This window comes from Salmo trutta, chromosome 29 (genome assembly GCF_901001165.1).
Source record: "Salmo trutta chromosome 29, fSalTru1.1, whole genome shotgun sequence".
In the NCBI taxonomy this organism is placed as follows: Eukaryota; Metazoa; Chordata; class Actinopteri; order Salmoniformes; family Salmonidae; genus Salmo; species Salmo trutta.
Window position 1 is genome coordinate 31,341,103 of NC_042985.1, and position 27,135 is coordinate 31,368,237.

Here is a 27,135-nt window from a genome sequence, read left to right on the forward strand (position 1 = left end):
TTATGTAAGTGCCTCTACTCTACTGCGCTATGCCACTACGTAAATGCGATGATATGCATGCAATGCTTTATTATAAAGGGGATTTTCTTCATCCGTTCCGGTACCTCAGAACCCCCCAGGTCACACCTCTCTTGCGCTCACTTTTTGTTCCGGCACCTCTCGATTTTACAAATTTAAGCACTGCTTAGATAGTAATACTACGAACCATAGATAGTAATAGTCTTGCCCTGTGAATCAGTGACTCACAAATAGTAAGCAGTGTCCCTGGCTTCCACCACTCAGGAAATGGAAGCAGTTAATGTTATGGCACCCAATGTCTTGTCTCTGATTAAAGAGGAGGGTTATGCCTGAGGTGCAGGAAGGAATGTCTGAGCTGGGCTGGCCATGTCCGCCACACCCACTCGCCTTCCTCAAGCCCTTCCACACTGTTCATATTAAACTTCATGTTTTGTACACAACCATTTCTTAAATTTAAATCATTATTTTGTAACAAACATTTGTGCATAATTACTTAGCTTTAATCATATTCCAAAATTGCAGAGTAAATAGGACATCGCATTCAGAATATTCACAGAATTTAAAGCTCTCAAGACGCACAACCGAATGCTTCCGTGAAAGGCCATCTTCCTTTTGATGCAGCCAGATCACTGCTGATAAGAACAGATTCACCTACGGTCAGCCTATGAGCAAGAGGACATACAGGTACTGGAGGGCAGCATTATTCTCTATGGAACTGTATCATGTGGTGAAACAGTGTTGTGGTATGCTACAGTAGTTGAGTGTTACTGCTCTCTGGTGTGTTGGTGTTTGTTGTGGTGTTACTGGGGCAGAGAGAGAGACACAGTGAGGTAATGGGGAGGTTCCCTCAGGCCTGGTGCTGGTGACAGTGGTAGCTATTGTTTCACCAGCTGAGTTGGTTTCCTGCTCTGCTCTGCAGTGTGGCAGGCTAGCCCAGCCTCAGCCTGCCTGGGAGAGAGAGGGGCTGCCCAGACGTAATGCTGCCTCCTACCCATGGGCCTCTCATACATATACACACACACACACACACACACACACACACACTGAGGTTTCACCAGCCAGTCTATTAGTGGAAGATTTTTTTCTTCCGTTTCCTTTGTTGCTGACAGTCTCGACTGCTCTTCACTCTCCAGACTAAGTTGTACTTTCAATCTCATTTTTTTTCTCTCTCCCTAATTTCTTTCTTTCTGTTGCCTTGAGCAACAGCTTTCTACTCCTGTCGTAGCCAGGGCAACCACCCAAACAAACACAGCCTGCCCCGATCTGTGTCAGACAACGATAAAAGGACCATGACTCGATCAATGAACAAACACAACCAAACTGCTGTTGAGCCTCTTGTCCACCTTCAGACCTGCACACACATCAAAAACAACATTCTCACAACATCTCTGTGATGTTGTTGTAACGTTCCGACCGCAACGTTCTGCGGCTGTTCCTGTGTTTGGGAATGAGCGGGCTGCCTCCAGCCAGAGAGGCTGAGACAATGGTCTTTGATGTGGCCGGGACTCAGGGGACTGGCTGTGGAGCCTGGTGGTTTTCAGCTGGGGAAACGGGAGACTGTGTTTGTGAAATGGGCAGTTTGGGCACATCCTTTAACACATACAGTATACCTCACCTCACCCTCTCATCACACTGCATTCACTCTCCCTCTGGCTCCCATGGTTTCACTCAGAACTACATCTAAGGGAGGACAGGGGAGGCAGCAGTGGGTTGTCAGTAACATAAACGTTCCTGTCTTATTTTGTAGAGGAGGATTAGTCTTCATGGAAACCCCAAGCATACTCCATGTGCAGCTCCAGAAACAGAATCCCATTAGGTTGTGCACGTGGCTAACCCTTGACCCTGTCCCCCCTGTTCATCCAGGGTGTGTGGGAGGGATGTTGTGCGGGTGACCGGTTGGTGTATGTGACAGGGTGTGTGTGAGGAATGCCATCCCTCTTAGCCCACCCAAAGCGGGGATTCCTCAGTAATGAGACTCCCGTGGTCAACGGTTGACTTCACAAGCTGGGGGTGTCAACGACTCCCCTGGAACAGGTCACACTGAGAGGAGGCTGGAGTCATGAAGGCCAGGCAGTCATCAGAGCAGCAGTATAGACCACAGAGGAGCCACTGGACAGTCAGGAGAAGAGAGGGGACAGGATGGAGGGAAATAGGGAGGGAGTGTGAGGGAAAGAGAGGGAATGTATAACAGATGGATAGGGTGTATTAGGGAGATGGAGAGAGAGGTATGGGAGTGCCGGCGGCAGGAGAGTGATGTTGATGATGATCTCTTGGGAGGAACCCTAGATGAAGGAATGTTCTGGGTGCTTGATCTTTCTGCCTCTAGCAATACTTCTCCCAGACAATCATCAGACCTCGCTGAAAGAAGGGAAAAGTTAGTGAGAGGCAAGCATCTGTCTAGAGAGATACTTCTGGTCAGAATGAGATGGGAAAAGCGGTATTAATGAAACATGAGGGAGAGGGGGGAGAGAGAGGCCTACTTTCCTTTTATCTGTCTTTTGATAGTTCTACCGCTGAGCAGTCAGCAGCACACAGACTAACCCGAACGCTCTAGGTTAAACAGAAGACGACAGGGACTCCAGGTAATTGGACTCCCACAGACACACACACACCACACACTCTGCCTCTTATGTACTGTATTCCATCATCGAGAATAATGTTGTGATGCTTAAGATAATGCATTTTTGGTAATGGAAAGTTGCAGATAGTACACCCTTAGGAAAAAAATGCCCTATCTAGAACCTTAAACGATGTGATTAAGTGCAGGTGTTTGTCAGGGAGTTTCCCCTTTTGAACATAGCGCCCCAGTCAGAAAGTGATCTCTATGAGTGTGTAATGTGCCATGCCAGTTTTACCGTTTACAGTGTTGACCTACTGTATGTACGTAAATGGAGATGACAAGAATAGTATCACGTGTGTATGTGTGGTGGTTATGATTTGTGCCAGGTTCTTGTCATGGAAGTTAAGTGCTCTTGATAACGGGGATACAGATCGCTAAGCATCTGAGAATTACATTACTGTTGGCATTAGCACTTTATTGAAGTATTTGTTCTCTTACGTTTTATTGTGCAATTGCTGCTGGCCTTGTGCTACAGGGCTCCCTTGCAAAAGAGACCTTTGTCTCAATGGGGACTCCCTGCTTAAGTAAAAGTTCAAAAATAATGAATTTAATTTATGAATATCGGTTTACATTTGGCTCATGCTTTGGTTCTTTCCAGACAGAGGATGGGTCAGAGACAAAGGAGGGTGAAGAGGAGGAAGAGGAGGGAGATGAGGAAGGCATTTCGTCGCCCAGTGAACCTGGGGATGATGTGGTTTCTGCAGCAACTCGTGCCAAGCAGCTGGCGGCCCGGCTCCGAGCCACAGCCCAGAAGGTCCTGAGGGACCTGGGCCGGATCCTGGCCATCACCCTGCTGGCTCTGGCTGGTGAGAACTAGAGGGAGGTGAGGGTAGAGTGGAGTGGAGTCAAGGGAATAACCCCTGTATTACTGCTTAATTATAAAAGGAAATTAATTAGCAGAAGAAAATGAGCAGTTTTCAGCTAGTTTCCTGCAATTCTACACATTTTGACATAGGGTGGAGAGAAATGTTTGCAGTTTTTAATAACTCTAATTCCACCTTGATGATTACAAGTTTATATAGCTGGCCACTAGACTAACTTACCAATCTAAAACAGTTTTGCTGGCATGGGCCAATTGAGTTACTAACATTGACTGACGTAACGAGAGAACATCTGTTGATGCACAACCAAATTTCTAAATTGCACCTTTTGTATTCTAGTATTCTGCCTGGCAACAGTAAGTTGAGACCCTGACTGAGTTCCCAAAAAAATGTCAGTTTGGTGGGAAATTGAACCAAGGGCCTTCAAAAGGGGGGCGTCCCGTTGGCCGCCAGTTACCCATCCCTGCATTGAAGTATGGGGGAACTGCTTTAAGATATCCATGTATGGGTTGTTGTATTTGAGAGACGACGTGCAGTATTATTGTGTTGATAAAGTCCCTCGCCTGTATCTCTGTTCCCCAGGCATCACGTTACCCTCGGCCTTCTCTGCAATCTACTTCCTGCTTTTCATCGGCGTGTGCACATGGTGGGCCTGCCACTTTCCCATCAGCCACCTAGGCTTCAACGTGCTGTGTGTGATGGTGGGCTTTTTCACGGCGGGCCACCTGGTGTGTCTCTACCTGTACCAGTGCCCCATTGCCCAGGGCATCTTCCCCCCTGCCAGCCTGTGGGCCAGGTCAGTACCCCACCTCTACCCAAATAAGTAATTATATTCCCTTTTAGTCATTGTATTTCATGTCTCTAGTACCTACTCAGCTTTACTTCTCACAGGGACTGGCAGCAGCCATAGCGATGCTCCTGGTTGGCACACTAGCTCAAGATTGTGATTCAAACATATTGATTCTGAAGTGATTTGTACACGATGACTCCTTGGCTCACAAGGTTCTGATAACCTTAAACATATCATCTTTTGGGGGTTGTGATCTTGTTGAGACAGTTACAGACTGCACTCTTACCTAACAGCAGATGAGTGGAACTGAGACAGTTCTCAGTTTTGTTTCATAGTTCTCAGTATCAATGGAGGGAAGGAGGGGGAAGAAGAGAAATGGAGTGAAATGAGGGGAGGAGTGGAGTGTGAAAGCTATGTGAGGAAATACTGGCAAGTTGTTTTTGGAATATTACCAAATGCAACCATCCCTCTCCTCCCCTCTTACACCTGGGATGTGAAACAGGGTGGAGGGGTGGGGTGGGGGTGATGAAGCCGTCCTGTAGCATTCCATCTCGGTGCCTCAGGGTTTTGGCATCGGATGCTGGAGAGATAGAGGGAGAGATATGTACTGCTGTTATCAAGACCTCCCAGGTGGAAACACCTGTGATCTTTCGTTCTTTCTATCTCTCCTTCTTTATCTTCACCTCTACCTCTGGCTCTTAGCCACACTCAGCCATCAACATGAGAAGTCAGTTCCAGCCCACAAATCTAACCTGACATTTCCTCTGCCTTGAAACTATACTCAATAGGCTGGGTGAACACAGGGCTAAACTGTGTGATGAAGTTGACGTCATCTGATGATGTTTCACAGAGAAACCATGTTTCCTAAACTTAACTCCATATACAAGCTTCTGTTACATTCTCTCTCACTTCTTCTCAACCCCCAGACTGTTTGGCCTCAAGGATATCATCAAACCTGGCAACTGCTCCGCCTCCTATGACCTCATCCTTAACACGGAGCATGATTGGCCGGTGTATGTCAACCCCGGGATCCTGCTTCTCCTGTACATCACCGTGGCGACGGTCCTGAAGATCAGCAGCCACCATGGATCGGCTGACAAGGTACCGACATCAGCATTCAAAGGCATGAAACATACCTCTCTGTCTGTGCTGCTTTCTGAATCAGTACTTGCTTATATGACAGGGTGAGGAGGGGGCCAAGCTTGTCAAAGGAACTGAGGCTGGAGGAGGAGAGGATGTGGAACTGAAGCCCTGGTCCGCTCAGAGACGACCCAGCCAGGACGACACTGAGGTGGGCATGAGATACCTGATAGCACCCCTGCCCTGCTCCATGCAGTCCGATGCACTGCTGTCTGCCATTCTCTGACTGTGTGGTGGTGTTGTTTATAAAGGTGTGTTGTGTATGTGTTCCAGAACACGCTTCTGTCTATAGAGCGCAAAGGAGATCGCGTCACCAATGGCTCCAGTCATCAGGACTTGGGCCCAGGGCTCAGTAGCTCCCCTGATGCACAGCATGGGGACCACCCTCTGCACCTGCTGGGTAGAGTGGTCATGCAGCAGAGCTACGTGTGTGCTCTCATCGCCATGATGGTAACTCTGAAATTTAATTCACATTCTAAATATATCCTCTCTATGAGCCCTATGGGTATATTAGGCTATGTTCCAATATCCATACTAGAATACCACTAAGAATGCATGGGATATTGGAACCAAGCCTTGGTTCTGTGACAGCAGTTCTCAGTGAGGGTATGTCATGTCTTACCTGAACTCCATCTCCCATGATGCCCCTCTGCAGGTGTGGAGCATCACCTACCACAGCTGGCTGACATTTGTGCTGCTGCTGTGGGCGTGTCTGATCTGGATGCTGCGTGCGAGGCGCCACTTCGCCACGCTGTGCTCTCCCTTCATCCTGCTCTACGGCCTGGCCCTCTGCTTCCTGCAGTACGTCTGGGCCATGGACCTACAGCCGGAGCTGCCCCGCACCGTGGGCACCATGAGCCTTAGGCAGCTGGGTCTGGACCGAGCCCAGTACCCCTGCCTCCGCCTGGGGGCCATGGTGAGGAGAGAGGGGGTAGGGGTGGAGGGGACAGGGTCAGCAGTGGGACAGAGGCTCTGGGAAATGTGCCTACAGGAAATTGATAGTGCAGTAGTCTGTATTCTGAAGACTGAAGAGCTATAGTAAACATGTCCACAAGGTATCATTTAGTGCATACCTGAAAAGTTCAACCACTCAACAAATATTTTATGTGTAAAACATGCCTGTCACATATGCTGAATAGGCTATTTAACAGTATATGCTCCTGCACTTTCTTAAAAGGTTTAGAACCACTTAAAAGTGTGGCCCTGCAGTCAATCTCCCAAACACTGTCAAGACTGTACTCCCAATGGTGTCTCATTTCACATCTCTCTTCTCCACTCCTCTCTCCCTCCGTCTGTTTTGTTGATCCTGTCAGCTGCTGTACACGCTGACGTTCTGGCTGCTCCTGCGCCAGTCAGTGAAGGACAACTTCAGCAGGAAGAAGGGCAGGTCTGCCCCTCTACAGGAGGTCACCACTGGAGGTGAGAGGGTACACTTCTGATTCACTCTCTCTCTCTACACAATACCAAAGTTATGAAGTTCCCAGGTGTGTGTGTGCTTTAGTATGGTCCAGTAACATTCTCTTCCGCTATCTACATTTTGACATTTTAGTCGTTTAGCAGATGCTCTCATCCAGAGCCACCTTTACAGTACTGAGCGCGTCAATTTTGGCACTGACTGCGAATCATGTGCGCCGTGCAGTATGGCAGTGTCTTCAGTTTGGTTAGTAACAAGGTGCTCCTTCTCCCTTTGGGTCCACAGAGGGGAGCGGGCAGAACGAGTCGGTTCTGAAGGTTGTGGGCAGACTCGTGATGAGCTGCTATGCCAAGTACTGGATCTACGTGTGTGGAGGCATGTTTATCATGGTCAGCTTCGCGGGCAAGCTGGTGGGCTACAAGATCATCTACATGCTTCTCTTCCTGCTTTGCCTCTGTCTCTACCAGGTAGGTAGACACCATCAGTCCAGGGGGTCACACTCTGAAGCCCTTTTAAACTATGACCCCCATCATCAACTCCTTGCGATTTCCATATTACAACACTACTTTATTGGTCGGACTGCTACTTTGTACGTGTGTTTCCTGCTTCTGCTCTCAACCCTCCACACACAAACAAACATGAGTGTAACACAGGGTCAGCCCACAGTGCAGCACACAACAAACTGGTTTTATGTGGCAAATTGCCCCTGGTCGCACTGGGGATAACCCCGTTACCTCGATTTGACCTGTGGTCAAACTGACTGGTCAATGACATGTTAATGAATGTTGCTGTTGTTGGCCACCCCCACCGTGACTGTAACTGTTACTGTAACCTATATCGTCAGGTGTACTACTCTCTGTGGAGGAGGCTGCTCAAGGTTTTCTGGTGGCTGGTGGTGGCCTACACCATGCTGGTCCTTATCACCATCTATACCTTCCAGTTTGAGGACTTCCCTGCCTACTGGAAGAACTTCACCGGCTTCACTGAAGAGCAGTACGTTTCCCCCACCTCACTGTGTGGTCAAGACTAATACACACTTTCTTATTAGGGTTGTCATTATGTTTGATGATGAAGTGGCCTATATTAACATCAACCTGGGTTCATGGATGTGGTTTTTTCTGGTTAATCAGGAATTCCTAATGATCAATTTCCGCACTCGTTTTTCCAGATTTCCTATGTTGTCCTGATCTCTCCAATCTGTGTTTGAGGTGTACTATGAGTATAGTAGAAACCTCTGGAAATTGAAGCGAGTCCTGCTCCTCTGTCTCCCTGCAGGCTGGCTGACATCGGCCTGGAGACCTTTAAGCTGACCGAGTTGTTCACCAGCATCCTGATCCCAGGCTTCTTCTTGCTGGCCTGCATCCTGCAGCTGCACTACTTCCACAAACCCTTCATGAGGATCACAGACCTGGACCACGTCACGCCCATACACCGGTACGCTCCTCTCAGGCTCCTCCCACACTGTATGACTCACTGCCAGACAGAGAATAATAGATAAGATGCTCCTCAAATTCCCATGTAGTCATGTCCATAGTAAATGATAGTTCAGTCGTGTGCTGTCCATCTCATTTAACGTCACTGCCGGCAGAGCCATTGTCCACCTCTGCAGAAACAATATCCTATATGATGCCACTGTTTTGATCCCACAGGAAGAGGAACAGGCACAGACCAGAGGTCCGCCGCTGTGATGATGGGGCTGTGTTTGAGGAAGACCAGGTGACGGATCTGAGGGATGACGAATCCGAGGATGATGGTGAGCACTGATGTTGTTGTGCTTAATGAGGTCTTCTGCAACCCTTTATATATTGGATCTCGCTTTGAGGACAATACAGTGCCACTGACACGGCCCGCTACCAAAACCTACGGGCTCTCCTTCACTGCAGCCGACGTGAGCAAAACATTTAAACGTGTCAACCCTCGCAAGGCTGCAGGCCCAGATGGCATCCCCGGCCGCATCCTCAGCGCATGCGCAGACCAGCTGGCTGGTGTGTTTACGGACATATTCAATCAATCCTTATCCCAGTCTGCTGTCCCCACATGCTTCAAGAGGGCCACCATTGTTCCTGTTTCCAAGAAAGCTAAGGTAACTGAGCTAAATGACTACCACCCTGTAGCACTCACTTCCGTCATCATGAAGTGCTTTGAAAGACTAGTCATGGACCATATCACCTCCACCCTACCTGACACCCTAGACCCACTCCAACTTGCTTACCGCCCCAATAGGTCCACAGACAACGCAATTGCAATCACACTGCACACTGCCCTAACCCATCTGGACAAGAGGAATACCTATGTAAGAATGCTGTTCATCGACTACAGCTCAGCATTTAACACCATAGTACCCTCCAAACTTGTCATTAAGCTCCGAGACCCTGGGTCTCGACCCCGCCCTGTGCAACTGGGTCCTGGACTTCCTGACAGGCCACCCCCAGGTGGTGAGGGTAGGTAACAACATCTCCACCCCGCTGATCCTCAACACTGGGGCCCCACAAGGGTGCGTTCTCAGCCCTCTCCTGTACTCCCTGTTCACCCACAACTGCGTGGCCATGCACGCCTCCAACTCAATCATCAAGTTTGCAGGCGACACTACAGTGGTAGGCTTGATTACCAACAACGACGAGACGGCCTACAGGGAGGAGGTGAGGGCCCTCGGAGTGTGGTGTCAGGAAAATAACCTCACACTCAACGTCAACAAAACAAAGGAGATGATCGTGGACTTCAGGAAACAGCAGAGGGAGCACCCCCCTATCCACATCGACGGGACAGTAGTGGAGAGGGTGGAGAGTTTTAAGTTCCTCTGCGTACACATCACGGACAAACTGAAATGGTCCACCCACACAGGCAGCGTCGTGAAGAAGGCGCAGCAGTGCCTCTTCAACCTCAGGAGGCTGAAGAAATTCAGCTTGTCACCAAAAACACTCACAAACTTTTACAGATGCACAATCGAGAGCATCCTGTCGGGCTGTATCACCGCCTGGTACGGCAGCTGCTCCGCCCATAACCGGAAGGCTCTCCAGAGGGTAGTGAGGTCTGCACAACGCATCACCAGGGGCAAACTACCTGCCCTCCAGGACACCTACACCACCTGATGTCACAGGAAAGCCAAAAAGATCATCAAGCACAACAACCACCCGAGCTACTGCCTGTTCATCCCGCTATCGTCCAGAAGGCGAGGTCAGTACAGGTGCATCAAAGCGAGGACCGAGAGACTGAAAAACAGCTTCTATCTCAAGGCCATCAGACTGTTAAACAGCCATCACTAACATTGAGTGGCTGCTGCCAACATACTGACTCAACTCCAGCCACTTTAATAATGGAAAAATTGATGTAATAAGTGTATCACTAGTCACTTTAAACAATGTCACTTCATATGCTTACATACCCTACATTACTCATCTCATATGTATATACTGAACTCTATACCATCTACTGCATCTTGATGTAATGTATCACTAGCCACTTTAAACAATGCCACTTTTATATGTTTACATATCCTACATTACTCATCTCATATGTAAATACTGTACTCTATACCATCTACTGCATCTTGCCTATGCCGTTCTATACCATCACTCATTCATATATTTTTTTATGTACATATTCTTATTCATTCCTTTACACTTGTGTGTATAAGGTAATTGTTGTGAAATTGTTAGGTTAGATTACTTGTTAGATATTACTGCATTGTCGGAACTAGAAGCACAAGCATTTCGCTACACTCGCATTAACATCTGCTAACCATGTGTATGTGACAAATAAAATTTGATTTGTATAGTGCTTTTCTAGGACCCAAAGACAGCTTACAATTGTACAAACAAAAACAGTGGAAGGCAAGTGTTTCTGTATATGTGGCATGTCTATAATGATGTCTCCCTCTCTTTCTCTCTGCTGTACAGAGATGATGCCCAGTAAGTGGGGTTTGGTGATGAACAGGCTGATAGTTCTGTTCAGGAAGTTCTCTGACACGCTGACCCAGATCCAAGTGTTAATCTGGAGGGTCCTGGAGCTGCACATCCTCAAGATGGTGGCCTTTTTTGTGGTCTGGGTAGCTCTGGGAGAGGTCAGTAGTCCACAGCTGTCATCTGTTAAAGTCTATTATGCACCGTGTGAATTTGGAACCAAGCCCCAAGCCCACTTTTTATAAACGGCCTCTCTCTTTGTCTGTCTCTCTTGTCTCTCGATCTCTTTCTTTCTCGTCCTTTGTCTATCTCTTTTTCTTTCTCTTCTCTCTCTCTCTCTCTCTCTCTGTCTCTGTCTCTCTGTCTCTCTCTGTCTCTCTCTCTCTCTCTCTCTCTCTCTGTCTCTCTCTCTCTGTCTCTGTCTCTGTCTCTCTCTGTCTCTCTCTCTGTCTCTCTCTCTGTCTCTCTCTCTCTCTCTCTGTCTCTCTCTGTCTCTCTCTCTCTCTCTGTCTCTCTCTATCTCTCTCTGTCTCAGCCGTCTGTGATGAACCTGGTTCTGGTGGTGCTCTGGGCGTTTGCCATGCCCTACACCCGCTTCCGCCACATGGCTTGCTGTCTGTCCACCGTCTGGGTCTGCATCATCATTGTCTGCAAGATGCTCTACCAGCTCAGCATCGTCGACCCTGTCGAGTACTCCAACAACTGCACCGTGGTGAGACACCAGTTTGGAAAGACACACACAGACACACACACACACACACACACACACAGTGGAGTACAGATGAAAGTGTACAGAGCTATGCTCTCTGTTTATATTGATAGCATTCTCACACTCCTGCTGCCAGCGTTCTGCTGAGTGCACGCTATGCTAGTATTTACCCCTGGTGAGAAGCTAATACCTTGGTGCTAATTACTGGCAGTTTCATGTGTGAATTCTGTTGACGTGTTTAGTCTCCCTGCTTTATGGCCGTTTAGAGGAGAACAGCCTTTAGTTTATTTTTCTGTGATTTGCAGCGAGACGTTCTGGCTACAGTTCCTCAGTCTCATATACACTCTCTCTCTCTCTCTTTCTTTTTTTCTTTCTTTCTTTCTTTCTTTCTTTCTTTCCATCATAGCCCTTGGCCAATGAAACCAATCTGAAAGATGCTGAGGTCCTGAACTCCACTCTGTACAGAGCACCTGTAGACCCAGCCAACTGGTTTGGCTTCAGGAAGGATGCCACCGTGCTGGGCTATAGCAAGGTGAGATCAATGCTCTTCGGGACAGTTTTTTGACTGTGATTTATAAGGTAATGTCATTAAGCTATGTTCGTCGTCATGATACATTTTTTTAATCTGTGTACTAGGCAGGGTTGGGGTCAATTTCAATTCCAGTCAATTCAGGAAGACCACTGACATATTTTTTATTAGAATTTGTTTACCTTCTGAATTGACTGGAATTGACCCCAACTTTGGTACTAGGTCAAATAACGAGTGGACTGGACCTAGCTCATGCTGTCGTGTTTGTGTCCTTCCAGAACCACCTGCTGGTGCTGATGCTGCTGGTGTTTGAGGCCACAGTGAACCGCCACCAGGACCACCACTATAGGCAGCAGCAAAGGTCCCCTCCCCTCATCCCAGCCATCTTCCTTCAGGCCACCAGAGACACCCTAGACCAGGGCCTGCTGGCCTGCATCAAGTACCTACTCAACTACAGCTTCTACAAGTTTGGCCTGGAGGTATTCCTCTTGCTGCTGTTTGGAGTTACTATTCAAAAGCATGTTGGTGTATTTCTCTATGCTTTTGGATTCCTCTCATATCTTCCATGTCTTTTTCTGTCCATGTGTCATTCCAAGATCTGCTTTCTGATGACGGTGAATGTGATTGGCCAGCGGATGAACTTCCTAGTCATAATCCATAGTTGTTGGTTGGTGGCCATCATGGTACGGCGTCGCCGGGCGGCCATCGCTCAGATCTGGCCCAAGTACTGCCTGTTCCTCAGCATCTTCATGATCTACCAGTACATACTGTGTGTGGGCATTCCCCCTGCACTCTGTATAGGTGAGTGGGATTCATTCATCTCCACGTATCACCATTGTTGCCTCATCACCTTCTTTACATACAGTACCTGACAGTGTATGTCCCTCTCTCTATAGACTACCCCTGGTACCTACAGTACCTGACAGTGTATGTCCCTCTCTCTACAGACTACCCCTGGTACCTACAGTACCTGACAGTGTGTGTCCCTCTCTATAGACTACCCCTGGTACCTACAGTACCTGACAGTGTATGTCCCTCTCTCTATAGACTACCCCTGGTACCTACAGTACCTGACAGTGTATGTCCCTCTCTATAGACTACCCCTGGTACCTACAGTACCTGACAGTGTATGTCCCTCTCTATAGACTACCCCTGGTACCTACAGTACCTGACAGTGTATGTCCCTCTCTCTATAGACTACCCTGGGTACCTGACAGTGTATGTCCCTCCCTCTATAGACTACCCCTGGTACCGACAGTATCTGACAGTGTATGTCCCTCTCTATAGACTACCCCTGGTACCTACAGTACCTGACAGTGTATGTCCCTCTCTATAGACTACCCCTGGTACCTACAGTACCTGACAGTGTATGTCCCTCCCTCTATAGACTACCCCTGGTACCTACAGTACCTGACTGTGTGTCCCTCCCTCTTTAGACTACCCCTGGTACCTACAGTATCTGACAGTGTATGTCCCTCCCTCTTTAGACTACCCCTGGTACCTACAGTACCTGACAGTGTATGTCCCTCTCTATAGACTACCCCTGGTACCTACAGTACCTGACAGTGTATGTCCCTCCCTCTATAGACTACCCCTGGTACCTACAGTATCTGACTGTGTGTCCCTCCCTCTATAGACTACCCCTGGTACCTACAGTACCTGACAGTGTATGTCCCTCTCTCTATAGACTACCCCTGGTACCTACAGTATCTGACTGTGTGTCCCTCCCTCTATAGACTACCCCTGGTACCTACAGTACCTTACTGTGTGTCCCTCCCTCTATAGACTACCCCTGGCGATGGAACACCCCCGTCATAATCAACTCAGCGCTCATCAAATGGATCTACCTCCCAGACTTCTACACCATCCCCAACTCCAAGAACCTCATTGGTCAGTCTCTTGCCTCATCTGACCTCAGTGATATTGTGGCCTTCTAACGCTACGACCTGTGTTTGACCTCAAAATATCCTGGTCATAGATGCATAATATAAAAAATTGTTCATTAGTAATTTGATGATGTTCTACTGTAGCGTTTCTCCAGTTTGATGCTGATGGTTGTGTCTGTATCTGGTCCCTCCAGCGGACTTTGTCCTCCTGATGTGTGCCTCCCAGCAGTGGAAGGTGTTTGAGGATGAGAAGAGGGAGGAGTGGATGGTTCTGGCTGGGGAGAACACAGACGACCCCAACCCCATGGACGAGCGACCTTTCAACCCTGCCCCCAACTTCATCAACTGCAGGTACTGTATGACCAGACACCGAGAACAACTGGCCTAACAGCAGCTATAACCACAATCCTCCTCTTCATACCCTTCAGGCATTATTATGAGGGGCGGGAGTTTTTCCTGACCATGCGACCTGACCAGGAAAAACTCTGGGCACTAACTATTATACATCCTCAACTACACCTACCAGTATACAGTATCAACATGAACTCTCATCTCTCTCTCCCCCTCTCCTCCAGGTGTTACCTGGACATGGCCAAGGTGCTGGTGTTCCGTCACATGTTCTGGTTTGTCTTGTCGGTGGTGTTTGTGACGGGGGCCACCAGGATCAGTGTGTTCGGCCTGGGCTACCTGCTGGCCTGCTTCTTCTTCCTGCTCTTCGGCACCAAGCTGCTCAGGAAGCCCTCCCGCACGCGCCTGGTCATGTGGGACTGCCTCATCATCTACAACGTGGCCGTAATCATCTCCAAGAACATGCTATCTGTGAGTGGCTATGCACCTCACTGTGGACAACCACATACTGTAACCATAATCCTATACAGGGTGGAAATAAACCTTATTAGGTGAACTGCTATGCTTGCATACATTTTAAGGGATAGTGTGTGTTGTCCCCAGATCTTGGCCTGTGTGTTTGTGGTGGAGATGCAGAAAAGTTTCTGCTGGGTGATCCAACTCTTCAGTCTGGTCTGCACAGTCAAGGGTTACTATGACCGTGAGTACTCAGCACATACAGGTGGATACAGTTATTTTATCTCTATGAGTGAACACACGTCACCCTCCAAATTGGCAGGAAAACAATGATATTATAGAACAACCAAAGCGGACTTTGTATGCTTGTGTGTGTGTGTCCTACAGCTACGAGTGTGAGCGATAAGGCGTGTACTCTGCCTGTAGAGGAGGCAGGGATCATCTGGGACAGTATCTGCTTCTTCTTCCTCCTGCTGCAGAGGAGAGTGTTCCTCAGCTGCTACTTCCTGCACGTGACAGCCGACCTGCAGGCCTCTGCCCGCCAAGCCTCCCGGTGAGCACTGGTCTCCACAGCACCCCCTGGAGGGCACCCTAAAAGCCTCGACATTCCCCTGCAACTGCCACAGAGTTTTGATGGACTCACGCTGATACTGTTTTACTGTGTGTTCAGTCTGTATGTACTGTATGGAAACGTTATGTTGACCTGATGTTTAATTGTGACAGGGGCTTTGAGCTGTTCAGGGCCAGCATTGTGAAGAACATGCGCTTCCACCAGGAAGTAGAGAAGAAGTCCCTCTCGCAGCTCAAGAGATCGTGAGTAACCATAGAAATGACCACTTTCCATGTTCTCAACACATTGAGCCATTCCTCATGTATCAAGTTAAAACGGGCTAATGAGAGAGCCAGATCTCATAACTAGCCCATAGCCAAGAATGGCCACTAGCAAGGCCAATAATCTCCCTCTGCATATGTCTGATGAATATGACAGCAGATGGACGATCTCTGGAAAACACATGTCCAAAACCAAGACTGTAGTGTGGTCAAGTGCCATATTAGGTGACTGCTTAATCATATACAACTGATGTAGAAAAACAGAGAGAGGAATGAGAGAGCGAGAGAGAGGGTAAAGTAGTCAGTGCTCATCATGAGTCATGATGACATCAGAATATGTCTGCCATTCCCCTCAGGATGGAACGGATCCGCTCCAAACAGGAGAAGTGTAAAGAGGGCCGTCGGAAGTCAGACACCAAGGCGGATCCGGCATCAGGTACTCAACTTCATTACTCTGTACTGATCCGGCAGGCATGAAATGAGCCTTGGTTTGGACTTGTGCTCTCACTGTCATGAATCATCCTATTAACCGTTAATACATTTATTCAAAGTAATTCAACAACCCATCTCTACGGATGAGGGTTTGAGGGTGGTTGTGTTTGCTGTTTGGTAAAGCCTGAGGCCCTTCATCTCACCCCACAGAGCCACAGAGGGAAAAGAGAAGCCACAAGCGTGGCAAGAAGTGGCAAGAGCCCTGGCTGGACCATGCTAAAGGTTTGCTCCATATCCCACCACTATATAGACCTCTGTCAGTGTATATGTCAGTGCCAGACTGACTTTCTCCATCTCTACAGTATCTGACCCCACATTTATCTCACACCAAGTGCTTAAGTGTTTGTGTTTGTGCATGCAGCTGCTTGTCGTGTGCCTGTATGTGCATGTTCCAGATGTGTCTATGAGCATCCATGTATATAATATTGTATATGTTTATGTGACTGTGCACTCTCTATCCTCTGTAATGGAATTGTGTCTGAGAGACTTCTTCTGGATGGTCATCCAGTCAGTTAGAATCACGTCATTACCCGAGGCTGGGCTGTGTCCCAAGATGCCATGAGCTCAGATAAAAGACCTTCCATCTGTCTGCCTCAGGAGGTCCGGAAATTAGATTTGTCTGAGCTCTTTGATATTGAAATAGGAGTATTTTTCTCCTGTGGTGAGCGGCATCTGCATCTGATGTCTTCTGTCAGTGATGGGGAAATGGTTGGCTGAGCCGGCCTGCACTGTTTACATGCACTGTCAGAAATCTGGAAAAGTTTTCCTTAGGACCGAACCAATCAGAGTTTGTCAAACAGTTTATTAGCAGACCTATAATGTTTCATAATGGAATAGATTTTATATATTGGGCTAGTACCCATATTTCTCTATACTCTTTGAATTGCAGGTGCAGTCCAGTAGAGTATTGTAATCTTCCTGTCTTTTTGGCCTGTCTTTCCTCACATCTGTTTTCATTATTTCCTTCCTCAGACAGAACTGCATTGTCCAATGCTGCAAGTCAGTTTCCTTAGTTTCTGTTTTGTTCGAAAATCAGACACTGAACACTCCTGGGTTTGAAGTGGTCTCAGTGTACATGAGTTATGACTAGTTGTACTTAGGGCTGTTGCAGTGACCGTATTATCGGCACACCGGCGGTCACGAATCATGAAGGCAGTCAAAGGTAATTAGGCTTCTCCAAGCTCTGATGCGGCTGATGGTCATTAGTAGCCTATCAAACTTGCTAACTGCCTAGGACTCAGCACTCTATTGTCCCTCTAATCACTCTGACATCAATGCAAATGTGTTCGAAAATCTAATCAAACACTTCATGAGAGCCCATGAGCTCATGTTGTGCCACATTTCTATAGGCTATGCAATTGCGCGAGAAAACAGAGTGATGGCCTCTACTAAAAAGAGGAGGATTCCATCAGCTTTTGATAGGCTAGGCCTACTATATTTATTTCTCAACATTCCTAATATTAAGCACATTGTTTATCTTTACAACAGGAGTATAGCCTACCTGGCTGGCATGAAAATGAACTACTGGAAAAGCGTCCCCCATTGGCTATTTAAGTGCACAGATTACTTGTACGATAATGGTCCATTCTAAATCAACAAATTTCACGCATATATTATTTATTTTATGTAAAGACAAGATAAAATCAAGAATAGTCTGATGGGTGACAATATATATTATCACTTGTGAATGATGCCCAGCATAAGAAACTGCCTTTTTTTTGTGTGACGACTTCTAATTATAGTTGCACACCTCGTAGCCTAGCCCATAGAAAACATATAGGCCTATCACAACTAAAGTGGCCAAATAACTTCTTAAAGCACATTAATCCGCTTTACAAGGGGTTTAGCGCCTAACTGGCATACATAAGCCTACTACCATGTGCGCATTGCTGCGCTTAAAATGTGAAGGAATAGCCTATTAGTTTATCAACATTTTAAGATAAATATTTCTGATCTGTTGCGTCAGCCACATTGGGTAAAAAAAAAAAAAGTTTTTGTTGATGCTAGTGGTTGAATTAATTTGGGATCTATTGCATCCCACAACTGTCCCAGACTATGTTTGGAATATGTATTTCTCGCACAGAATAGAATAGGTTGACTTTTGTACTATGGGGATAGTATATTGACATAGGATAGTGCTTTTGCAGTTCGTTAGGCCTATTCATCTTGTTGACTGACGAAAAGTAAATGTGGACAGATCTTCCAATATCTTCAATATGCACAATATGCACCTATGTCTGTCTTCACTTGTAGCCTGTGAGGTAGAGACGATCACGTGATGGAAAGCCATGTGAGTGAGAGGTGCTTCTTAAGGATCCGCCCCTTTTTGTTTTTACATTTTTGCCTAAAATGACATACCCAATCTAACTGCCTGTAGCTCAGGACCTGAAGCAAGGATATACATATTCTTCATACCGTTTGAAAGGAAACACTTTAAAGTTTGTGGAAATGTGAAATGAATGTAGGAGAATATAACACATTATATCTGGTAAAAGTTAATACAAAGAAAAAAACATGCGTTTCTTTTTTTTTTTTTTGTACCATCTTTGAAATGCAAGAGAAAGGCCATAATGTATTATTCCAGCCCAGGCACAATTTAGATGCCACTAGATGGCAGCAGTGTATGTGCAAAGTTTTAGACTGATCCAATAAACCATTGCATTTCTGTTAAGATTCTTGTATCAAGACTGCCCAAATGTGCCTAATTGGTTTATTAATACATTTTCAAGTTCATAACTGTGAACTCTCAAACAATAGCATGGTATTCTTTCACTGTAATATCTACTGTAAATTGGACAGTGCAGTTAGATTAACAAGAATTTAAGCTTTCTGCCAATATCAGATATGTCTATGTCCTGGGAAATGTTCTTGTTACTTACAACTTCATGCTAACCGCATTAGCCTACGTTAGCTCAACCGTTTCATGGGGGACCCACCGATCTGCAGCACTCAGGGAGAAGGGCACAACGCAGCACTCCGGGCCAAGGGCACAACAGCCACTGGCCGCAAAAAGGCATAGATTTTTTTGGTGTGCGTTACGGTCACCAAAGGAGATGCCGCCGTAATATTTCGAGGCATTATTTAGATTTTTACATTTTAGTCATTTAGCAGACGCTCTTATCCAGAGCAACTTACAGTAGTGAATGCATACATTTCATACATTTTTTTTTTCTTTTCGTACTGGTCCCCCGTGGGGATCGAACCCACAACCCTGGCGTTGCAAAAACCATGCTCTACCAACTGAGCCACACGGGACCACAAGTGCTTGTCAAATTGTGAATGAGAGACTAATGAAGTGTGTACACCCTGCGCAAAAAACAAACCAGAGCTCATGCCTTTCAAGCAACTTTTTTCAAATCATCATTAGCATCGCATCATGCAGCCTTACATTGTATTAACAATCAAAACATATAGCCCAACATTTGTAGAACAAATAAAGTTGCATTATTAACTCTTAATTAAGCATATAGGAGTACATATTTATTTGTTAACCGCTCAACGCAGAATAGCCGCAAATCGTTTTGAGAAAATATCGTTTTTATTTTATTCAACTTTGTTCAATTGTATTCTTCATACCATAAAGTAATATAAAATAATGACACAGAATTCTAAGCAAATCTTGTCTGCTAAATGAACTAGTGTAGCCCATAACCATTTAGCATAGCCAGATCAAGACCTTAAATAAGGACAGCTCAGAGTATGCTATTCTGTTTTTCTGAATAGACTACATTTTCTTCATATCATGCTTCTTTAGACCCGTCTAAAATAAATAATGGATTTATTTTGAAGGTGCAGGCTATATTACATGGATTTATTCGACTTTTTAAAATGTAGACGTTCCAAAGGTCTGCATCAGTGGCTTGTGTGGAAGCCAGGAGATGCTGAGTGTGTTTTATGTTAATTCATCATCAATTACCGTGAGACCGACAGCTATTTGCTTGACAATCACCGGCTGACTAAATTTCGTGACCGCCACAGCCATAGTTGTACTACCAGTAAATGCATTCACTACCCATGGTCTGTCCAGTCCCTATGTATTGATATCATCTGGATGGTTTCTGTTTACCTTTGCAGTGTTGCATTCTGGGGATTACTACCTGTTTGAGTCGGACAGTGAGGAGGAAGAAGAACTATTTTCAGAAGAAAAAAAGCCTCAGAAACAGACTGCCTTTCAGGTGAGTTCACCTTACAGTTAATCAACACAGCCTCTGCCACCACAGCATTTTCACAGTGCTAAAATGCACTGAAATGTGCAAAAACAACAATATTACTCAAAATACTCCAAAGCTTGCCTTTCATAATGCAGTATTGAAGCATGTGAATTCCTCCTGCCCTCAGCTGGCGTACCGGGCGTGGGTGACCAGCGCCAAGGCAACGCTGAGAGAACGTCAGGAGAGACAGAAAGAACAGAGGAGGCTGGAAAGAGAGGAGAGACGGCTGAGGAAACAGGACAGTTCTCCAGCATCAGGTCAGAGATCACACACACTCTCTCTCACACACACACATACACACAGTGATTAACTTGTTGTTTTTTCTGTTACAGGTCATGAAGGTAGTCTTGAATTTGAAGAAAGTATTTCACACGAAGAGATCGACGACAATGACGAACTTGATGGAGAGGGCTCAGGTATTTTGGGGTTTATTTAATGATGTAGGTTACATATTTTGCCCACTATATTCCCAGTGCCATTTATTCATTAAGTTTCACACATTTTATTGTCTGTATGACCTAGTGCAATGTAATCTCATGCTGTGCTCTAGGGAAGGCAGACATCGTGCAGAGGATCCTGGACGTCCTCATGTTGCTGTGGATCGTGTTCCTGGCCATGGTGGACGGCCTAACAGAGTGGCTCAACCTCATCACCAAGCAGTACGTGGACACCTCCACCGTGCTGTGCAACGAACGCTACCACCTCATACACAACGCCAGCCAGGTCAGTTATAAGGTACCTCCCACAACCAGAAGTCATCTACTTCTAGTGAGACACTGTCCCAGTATGACCAGTGATGGACCCTAACCCTGTAGTGTTTTACAGGGATCTCTGAGGGAGCCCATGGAGGATCAGCTGTCCCAGGGCAGCGAGAGCCCCACTATGGAGACCTGTCTGGGAGACATAGAGGGAGACACGGACCACGTGAATAGAACCAGTGCCACCAGGTTGGTGAAGGTGATGGCCCATTTAACCTATTGGGCACATTAATATTGAATATCTCTTTCGAGGGAGGAACCGAATAGAATTTAACAACATTTATATGAAAAAAAACATTTTCTTACTGGTTTGTAGTCATCTACACTGAACAAAAATATAAAGTGTTGGTCCCATGTTTCATGAGCTGAAATAAAAGATCCCAGAAATGTTCCATTTGCACAAAAAGCTTATTTCCCTCAAAGTTTGTGCACAAATTTGTTTACATCCCTGTTAGTGAGCATTTCTCCTTTGACAAGATAATCCATCCACATGACAGGTTTGGAATATCAAGAAGCTGATTAAACAGCATGATCATTACACAGGTGAAACTTGTGCTGGGGACAATAAAATGAGCAGTTTTGTCACACAACACAATGCCACAGATTAGAGCCTAATACATTGATTTCAATTGACTGATTTCCTCATATGAACTGTAACTCAGTAAAATCTTTGAAATTGTTGCATGTTGCGTTTATTTTTGTTCGGTATATAATTCAGTCAGTGTTAAGCGTTATTGCTGACCTGTGTGTTATGTTGTAGTGGGTTGGAGCTGGTGGAGCTGAGCGAGCGTGAGCGTCACAGCGGCACCACCCTGTGTTGTTCAGAGCCCACTCTGGAGCTGCTGGGGGTGGAGACAGAACCACAGCACAGAAGCCGCTATCGCCACTCCAGGACCGCCAGCGAGATGCTCACTGACCGGTACTGACATATACATCACAATGTTCCCAAAAGACCTCTACAGTTGACATGCTACAGACCCCAGGTTCTAGCCTGATCGACTCAGACTGCCAACTGTCCCCACGTATCAGCTTGTGTATGAACTGTACTGACCCCGATGTCTCTATACCCCCTAACTCAGGCAGTTCTTTGTGGAGGAGCTGGTCCAGTGTAGAGAGTTCTACTCCTCTCAGAACCGCCTGCTGAAGCTGCAGTTTGCCCTGTACAACCTCCTGGCTGCCAACTCAGAGCTGGTGTGCTACTTCATCGTCGTGCTCAACAACATGGTGACGGCCTCCGTCATCTCAGTGGTGCTGCCCATCCTCATCTTCCTCTGGGCCATGCTGGCCGTGCCACGCCCCACCAAGAAGTTCTGGATGACCGCTATTGTCTACACTGAGGTGGGTCGTTGGGTTGATAATGCTGGTACCAAGACAGGGCTGGTTTATGGATTGTTATTGTTGCACCGATGTAGTATGGTAGTGCACACCTATACAAGCCTGTTGTGACATAGCCACGGCACAGGTGCAGATGCTTACTATCTTCTCCCTCTTCTTGCCTTCGTTGGCTAAAGTGGTGTAAACATTGCATAAGATGTGAAGTATGTAATGTAAGAATTTTGAATTTTTTATTGAACACCTGGTGTAAACCAAAGGTAGAAACCAAATAGCATTCTAGATTTCCAGACCTAATTTAGGGCTTTATTCCACACTGTTCCCGTTCCAGGCTATTAGCCTTCACAAAAATGTAAAAAATAATAATATTTAACAGATGGTCATGTATTAGATACGTTTCTTTATGTTAAACTATGTTTCCCTCTGCATTGTTCTGGTTTGTTCCGGTTCTACTCAGGTCATGGTGGTGGTAAAGTACCTGTTCCAGTTTGGTTTCTTCCCGTGGAACAGTGTATATGAGCTCACGCTGAACGAGGACAAGCCTTTCTTCCCACCTCGTATCCTGGGCCTGGAGAAGACTGATAACTACATCCGTTATGATCTGCTGCAGCTGCTGGCTCTCTTCTTCCATCGCTCACTGCTACAGGTATACCAGCCCACCATTCAACTCTCAGCCATGACTCTGTTGGCCTTGACATTTATAATCATACACTAACGTTCAACAGTTTGGGGTCACTTAGAAATGTCCTTGTTTTTGAAAGAAAAGCACATTTTTTTGTCCATTTAAAATAACATTAAATTGATCAGAAATACAGTGTAGACATTGTTAATGTTGTAAATGACTTGTAGCTGGAAATGGCAGTTTTTAATGGCATATCTACATAGGTGTACAGAGGCCCATTATCAGCAACCATCACTCCTGTGTTTCAATGGCACATTGTTTTAGCTAATCCAAGTTTATCATTTTAAAAGGCTAATTGATCAGTAGAAAACCCTTTTGCAATTATGTTAGCACAGCTGAAAACTGTTGTTCTGATTAAAGAAGCAATAAAACTGGGCTTCTTTAGACTAGTTGAGTATCTGGAGCATCAGCATTTGTGGGTTCGATTACAGGCTCAAAATGGCCAGAAACAAAGAACTTTCTAGACGTTCTAATGTACTTGTCCTCTTGCTCAGTTGTGCACCGGTACCTCCCACTCTTTCTATTTTGGTTAGAGCCAGTTTGCTCTGTTCTGTGATGGGAGTAGTACACAGCGTTGTATGAGATCTTCAGTTTCTTGGCAATTTCTCGCATGGAATAGCCTTCATTTCTCAGAACAAGAATAGACTGACTAGTTTCAGAAGGAAGTGCTTTGTTTCTGGCCATTTTGAGCCTGTAATCGAACCCACAAATGCTGATGCTCCAGATACTCAACTAGTCTAAAGAAGCCGTTTTATTGCTTATTTAATCAGAACAACAGTTTTCAGCTGTGCTAACATAATTGCAAAAGGGTTTTCTACTGATCAATTAGCCTTTTAAAATGATAAACTAAGATTAGCTAACACAACGTGCCATTGGAACACAGGAGTGATGGTTACTGATAATGGGCCTCTGTACACCTATGTAGATATTCCATAAAAAATCATCCGTTTCCAGCTAAAATAGCAATTTACAACGTTAACAATGTCTACACTGTATTTCTAATAAATTTGATGTTATTTTAATGGACAAAAAATGTGCTTTTCTTTCAAAAACAAGGACATTTCTAAGTGACCCCAAACTTCTGAACGGTAGTGTACGTTTATACCACAGATTTGGATTCAATACTCCTAACGCTTTTGTTTCTTCACTGTCTCTCATCAGCGGTATGGCCTGTGGGACCAGGAATGTGCTCTGGAGGAGAAGCCCTCACGGCCATCAGAGGAGGCCAACAAGAAGAAGGAGGAAGGAGAGGGGGAGGGGGTTGAGGTCCATGTCCAGCCCAGCCCAGGACCCAGCCTCATGGACCTGGAGGAACTCAAACCGGATGAGGACCAGAAGGCCGAACCAGAGCCTGAACCAGAGCCCAGCACCAGCTTAGCCCCCACCCCAGAGCCGCCCCCCAGCCTGCCTGTGGAGGGATCCAAGAAGAAGGGCAGCATCATGCGCTTCCGCAAGAAAAAACAATTAAGCAAAGGTCAGTTAAAGAAACTAGCAGTAGAGAGGAGAATGAAGACATTCATGAATTAAGGGCTTGGGATTTCAGAATAGGAATGTGTGTCCTTATGACTGCCCTCCTCAGAGTTACAGTGAAATGATTTGTATTCTGTTTGGATTCTAGAAGCCTTAGATATCAAGGCTGAGAAAAAGGAGCAGAAGAAGAAACAGAAGGGTAAGCGTAGAGAGGCAGCCAGTAAGAAGCTGATAGCAGTGGGAGAGAAGATCAAGCACCTCACCATCACAGCGTAAGTACACAGGAGTCACTCACTAGAGAGCTCGTCAGACAATACAGACGTCACACAATTACATAACCAGTGTATTCTCTAGTGTTATTATGGTTTGTAAATAATTCTGTGGGTTTTGATTTGCATTTAGAAGTGTAGTTGGTTGTGACGCCATTACTGTGCTGTATGAATCAGCGGTCCTCTATAATCGTGCCATATTTGGGCATGAGGCAGTGATTTGATTTCCCAACCCTCTTTGTAGTGTGCGGAATGTCTACAAGCCTTGTCACGAATTCTTCAGCGACATCTTACATGCACCGTACCGTGCTGCCACTGATGTCTACGCCCTCATGTTCCTCACTGACGTGGTGGATTTCATCATCATTGTCTTTGGTTTCTGGGCCTTTGGAGTGAGTACTGTTTACATGACTACAATGAATGCACTTGCTGTACAAGGCCACTCTTGACACACAACCTATTCCTATACCTGCGCCGGCAAAAGCTCTCAAACCTTTCAAACCTCTCAAAAACAGTCCCGATATTGTATTACTCATTGTTGCATCACCACCTACATGTTGTTCCGATTAAATCATCAAAGCACCATCTCTAAAAGCTTGGTCACAGGACGCTATAATAGCATTCGGTGGACTAAACGGTTCGCCCATTGTGCCTCAGAAACACTCAGCCGCAGCAGACATTGCCTCCACGCTGTCAGAGGACCAGGTGCCCGAGGCCTTCCTGGTGATGCTGCTCATCCAGTTCAGCACCATGATCATCGACCGAGCACTCTACCTCCGCAAGACCGTCCTGGGCAAGCTCATCTTCCAGATCATCCTGGTGTTCGGCATCCACCTCTGGATGTTCTTCATCCTGCCTGCTGTCACTGAGAGGTGAGGAAGAGGAAGGTGTGTCCGCAGAGTGACACATCTCATTACGTCTTGTCTATTTAATCACGCTTGTGTTTGTCTATCTTCGTGGTGTTTGACGGTCCTGAAGCGGTGTGCTTATTGCATCATTTCTCTGAGGTGTGTCTCCCTCTGTCCTCTCAGGATGTTCAGTCAAAACTCGGTGGCTCAGCTCTGGTACTTCTTCAAGTGTATCTACTTTGCCCTGTCGGCCTATCAGATCCGCTGTGGCTACCCCACCCGAATCCTGGGCAACTTTCTCACTAAGAAGTTCAACCACCTCAACCTCTTCCTCTTCCAGGGGTGAGTCTGTCCATTCAGAATCTCCTCTGCCACACCATATAATATGTTTGAGTCAGGGAGTCTCCCTGTTCAGGGAGGTGATGGGATGAGGTTGGGTACTGGTACAGGGTGATATTGTCTGTCTGTCTCTCAGGTTCCGCTTGGTGCCTTTCCTGGTGGAGCTCCGGGCAGTGATGGACTGGGTGTGGACTGACACCACTCTGTCCCTCTCCAACTGGATGTGTGTGGAAGACATCTACGCCAACATCTTCATCATCAAGTGCAGCCGTGAGACAGAGAAGGTACAAAGACCTCTAGGTTACAAATGTAGTTGATAAAATCCCTTGCTGTCTGTTGTAGTATGTGATTAGGCCAGCAGTTTTTACAGCTGGTTCCTCTTCATCCTCAGAAATACCCTCAGCCCAAAGGCCAAAAAAAGAAGAAGATAGTGAAGTATGGGATGGGAGGACTCATCATCTTCTTTCTCATCTGCATCATCTGGTTCCCGCTGCTCTTCATCTCGTTGGTCAGATCGGTGGTGGGTGTGGTCAATCACCCTGTGGATGTCACAGTGACCGTCAAGCTGGGAGGATATGAGGTAATTACTGGGGGGGGGAATTATAAGTGGTCACAGTTTACACTCTAATGGGCACCGGACCCATGCTGCCCATGGTCATCTTCAACGGCAAGTCTCGTCCAGCACTAAAAAGAAAGCATTGGAGAATCTATGGAAGATACATTTGATATGTGCTCATGTTAGATTTGTTGTACTAAAACGTTAACCATTGTCCCTCTCCATAGCCCTTGTTCACCATGAGTGTCCAGCAGCAGTCCATTCAGTCCTTCACTGAGGAGGACTACAACGAACTCACCACCAACTTCTATGACAATGCTGTGCGTAATACCTCCAACTCTACTGTAAAGAGCTCAACTCATTTCCTTCCCTTGGGCACCCTGTTTTAGATTGTAATTAAACAAATTGTGTACAACTGTGAGTAAGTGATCCCTGTTGAATGATGAATACAACAAACATGGATTTGAGCTCTGCTGCTCTCTATTTGCCTCCGTGGTAGGTAGTTGTAACTTCTGACTGTCTGTGTGTGTTCCCTACAGAGGGCTATGCAGTTCATCACCCTCTACAGCTATGAGGACATAGTGACAGCTAAGATCAAGGGCAGCTCAGGGTCAGTGTGGAGGATCAGCCCACCAAGTCGACAGGAGGTGGTCAAGGAGCTGCTGGGCAGCACTGTGGACATGACCCTACGCCTGGCCTGGACCTTCCAGAGGTCAG

At 46.3% G+C, this 27,135-nt stretch overlaps 1 protein-coding gene across 2 annotated transcripts in view; it reads left to right on the forward strand.

Moving 5' to 3' along the window:
- LOC115167386 (piezo-type mechanosensitive ion channel component 1) overlaps positions 1-27,135 on the forward strand; it is a 73,352-nt gene that overhangs the window by 41,892 nt on the left and 4,325 nt on the right. For both annotated transcript variants that reach the window (XR_003870483.1, XM_029721778.1), the window contains exons 6-46: positions 3,237-3,444; positions 4,042-4,255; positions 5,176-5,350; positions 5,433-5,540; positions 5,663-5,839; positions 6,045-6,305; positions 6,703-6,808; positions 7,089-7,270; positions 7,648-7,796; positions 8,079-8,237; positions 8,453-8,556; positions 10,700-10,863; positions 11,238-11,414; positions 11,818-11,943; positions 12,219-12,419; positions 12,537-12,741; positions 13,726-13,830; positions 14,021-14,177; positions 14,402-14,645; positions 14,778-14,874; positions 15,018-15,183; positions 15,354-15,443; positions 15,818-15,897; positions 16,104-16,175; positions 20,028-20,128; positions 20,292-20,421; positions 20,497-20,580; positions 20,715-20,887; positions 20,990-21,111; positions 21,683-21,841; positions 22,002-22,260; positions 22,712-22,900; positions 24,098-24,410; positions 24,555-24,678; positions 24,920-25,067; positions 25,333-25,547; positions 25,707-25,865; positions 25,999-26,146; positions 26,254-26,442; positions 26,646-26,738; positions 26,958-27,130. Coding sequence is in view for 1 of the 2 variants with exons in the window: in XM_029721778.1 (XP_029577638.1) it covers positions 3,237-3,444; positions 4,042-4,255; positions 5,176-5,350; positions 5,433-5,540; positions 5,663-5,839; positions 6,045-6,305; positions 6,703-6,808; positions 7,089-7,270; positions 7,648-7,796; positions 8,079-8,237; positions 8,453-8,556; positions 10,700-10,863; positions 11,238-11,414; positions 11,818-11,943; positions 12,219-12,419; positions 12,537-12,741; positions 13,726-13,830; positions 14,021-14,177; positions 14,402-14,645; positions 14,778-14,874; positions 15,018-15,183; positions 15,354-15,443; positions 15,818-15,897; positions 16,104-16,175; positions 20,028-20,128; positions 20,292-20,421; positions 20,497-20,580; positions 20,715-20,887; positions 20,990-21,111; positions 21,683-21,841; positions 22,002-22,260; positions 22,712-22,900; positions 24,098-24,410; positions 24,555-24,678; positions 24,920-25,067; positions 25,333-25,547; positions 25,707-25,865; positions 25,999-26,146; positions 26,254-26,442; positions 26,646-26,738; positions 26,958-27,130 (6,506 nt within the window). In the remaining variant the exon portion in view is untranslated. The remainder of the gene's footprint in view (positions 1-3,236; positions 3,445-4,041; positions 4,256-5,175; positions 5,351-5,432; positions 5,541-5,662; positions 5,840-6,044; positions 6,306-6,702; positions 6,809-7,088; positions 7,271-7,647; positions 7,797-8,078; positions 8,238-8,452; positions 8,557-10,699; positions 10,864-11,237; positions 11,415-11,817; positions 11,944-12,218; positions 12,420-12,536; positions 12,742-13,725; positions 13,831-14,020; positions 14,178-14,401; positions 14,646-14,777; positions 14,875-15,017; positions 15,184-15,353; positions 15,444-15,817; positions 15,898-16,103; positions 16,176-20,027; positions 20,129-20,291; positions 20,422-20,496; positions 20,581-20,714; positions 20,888-20,989; positions 21,112-21,682; positions 21,842-22,001; positions 22,261-22,711; positions 22,901-24,097; positions 24,411-24,554; positions 24,679-24,919; positions 25,068-25,332; positions 25,548-25,706; positions 25,866-25,998; positions 26,147-26,253; positions 26,443-26,645; positions 26,739-26,957; positions 27,131-27,135) is intronic.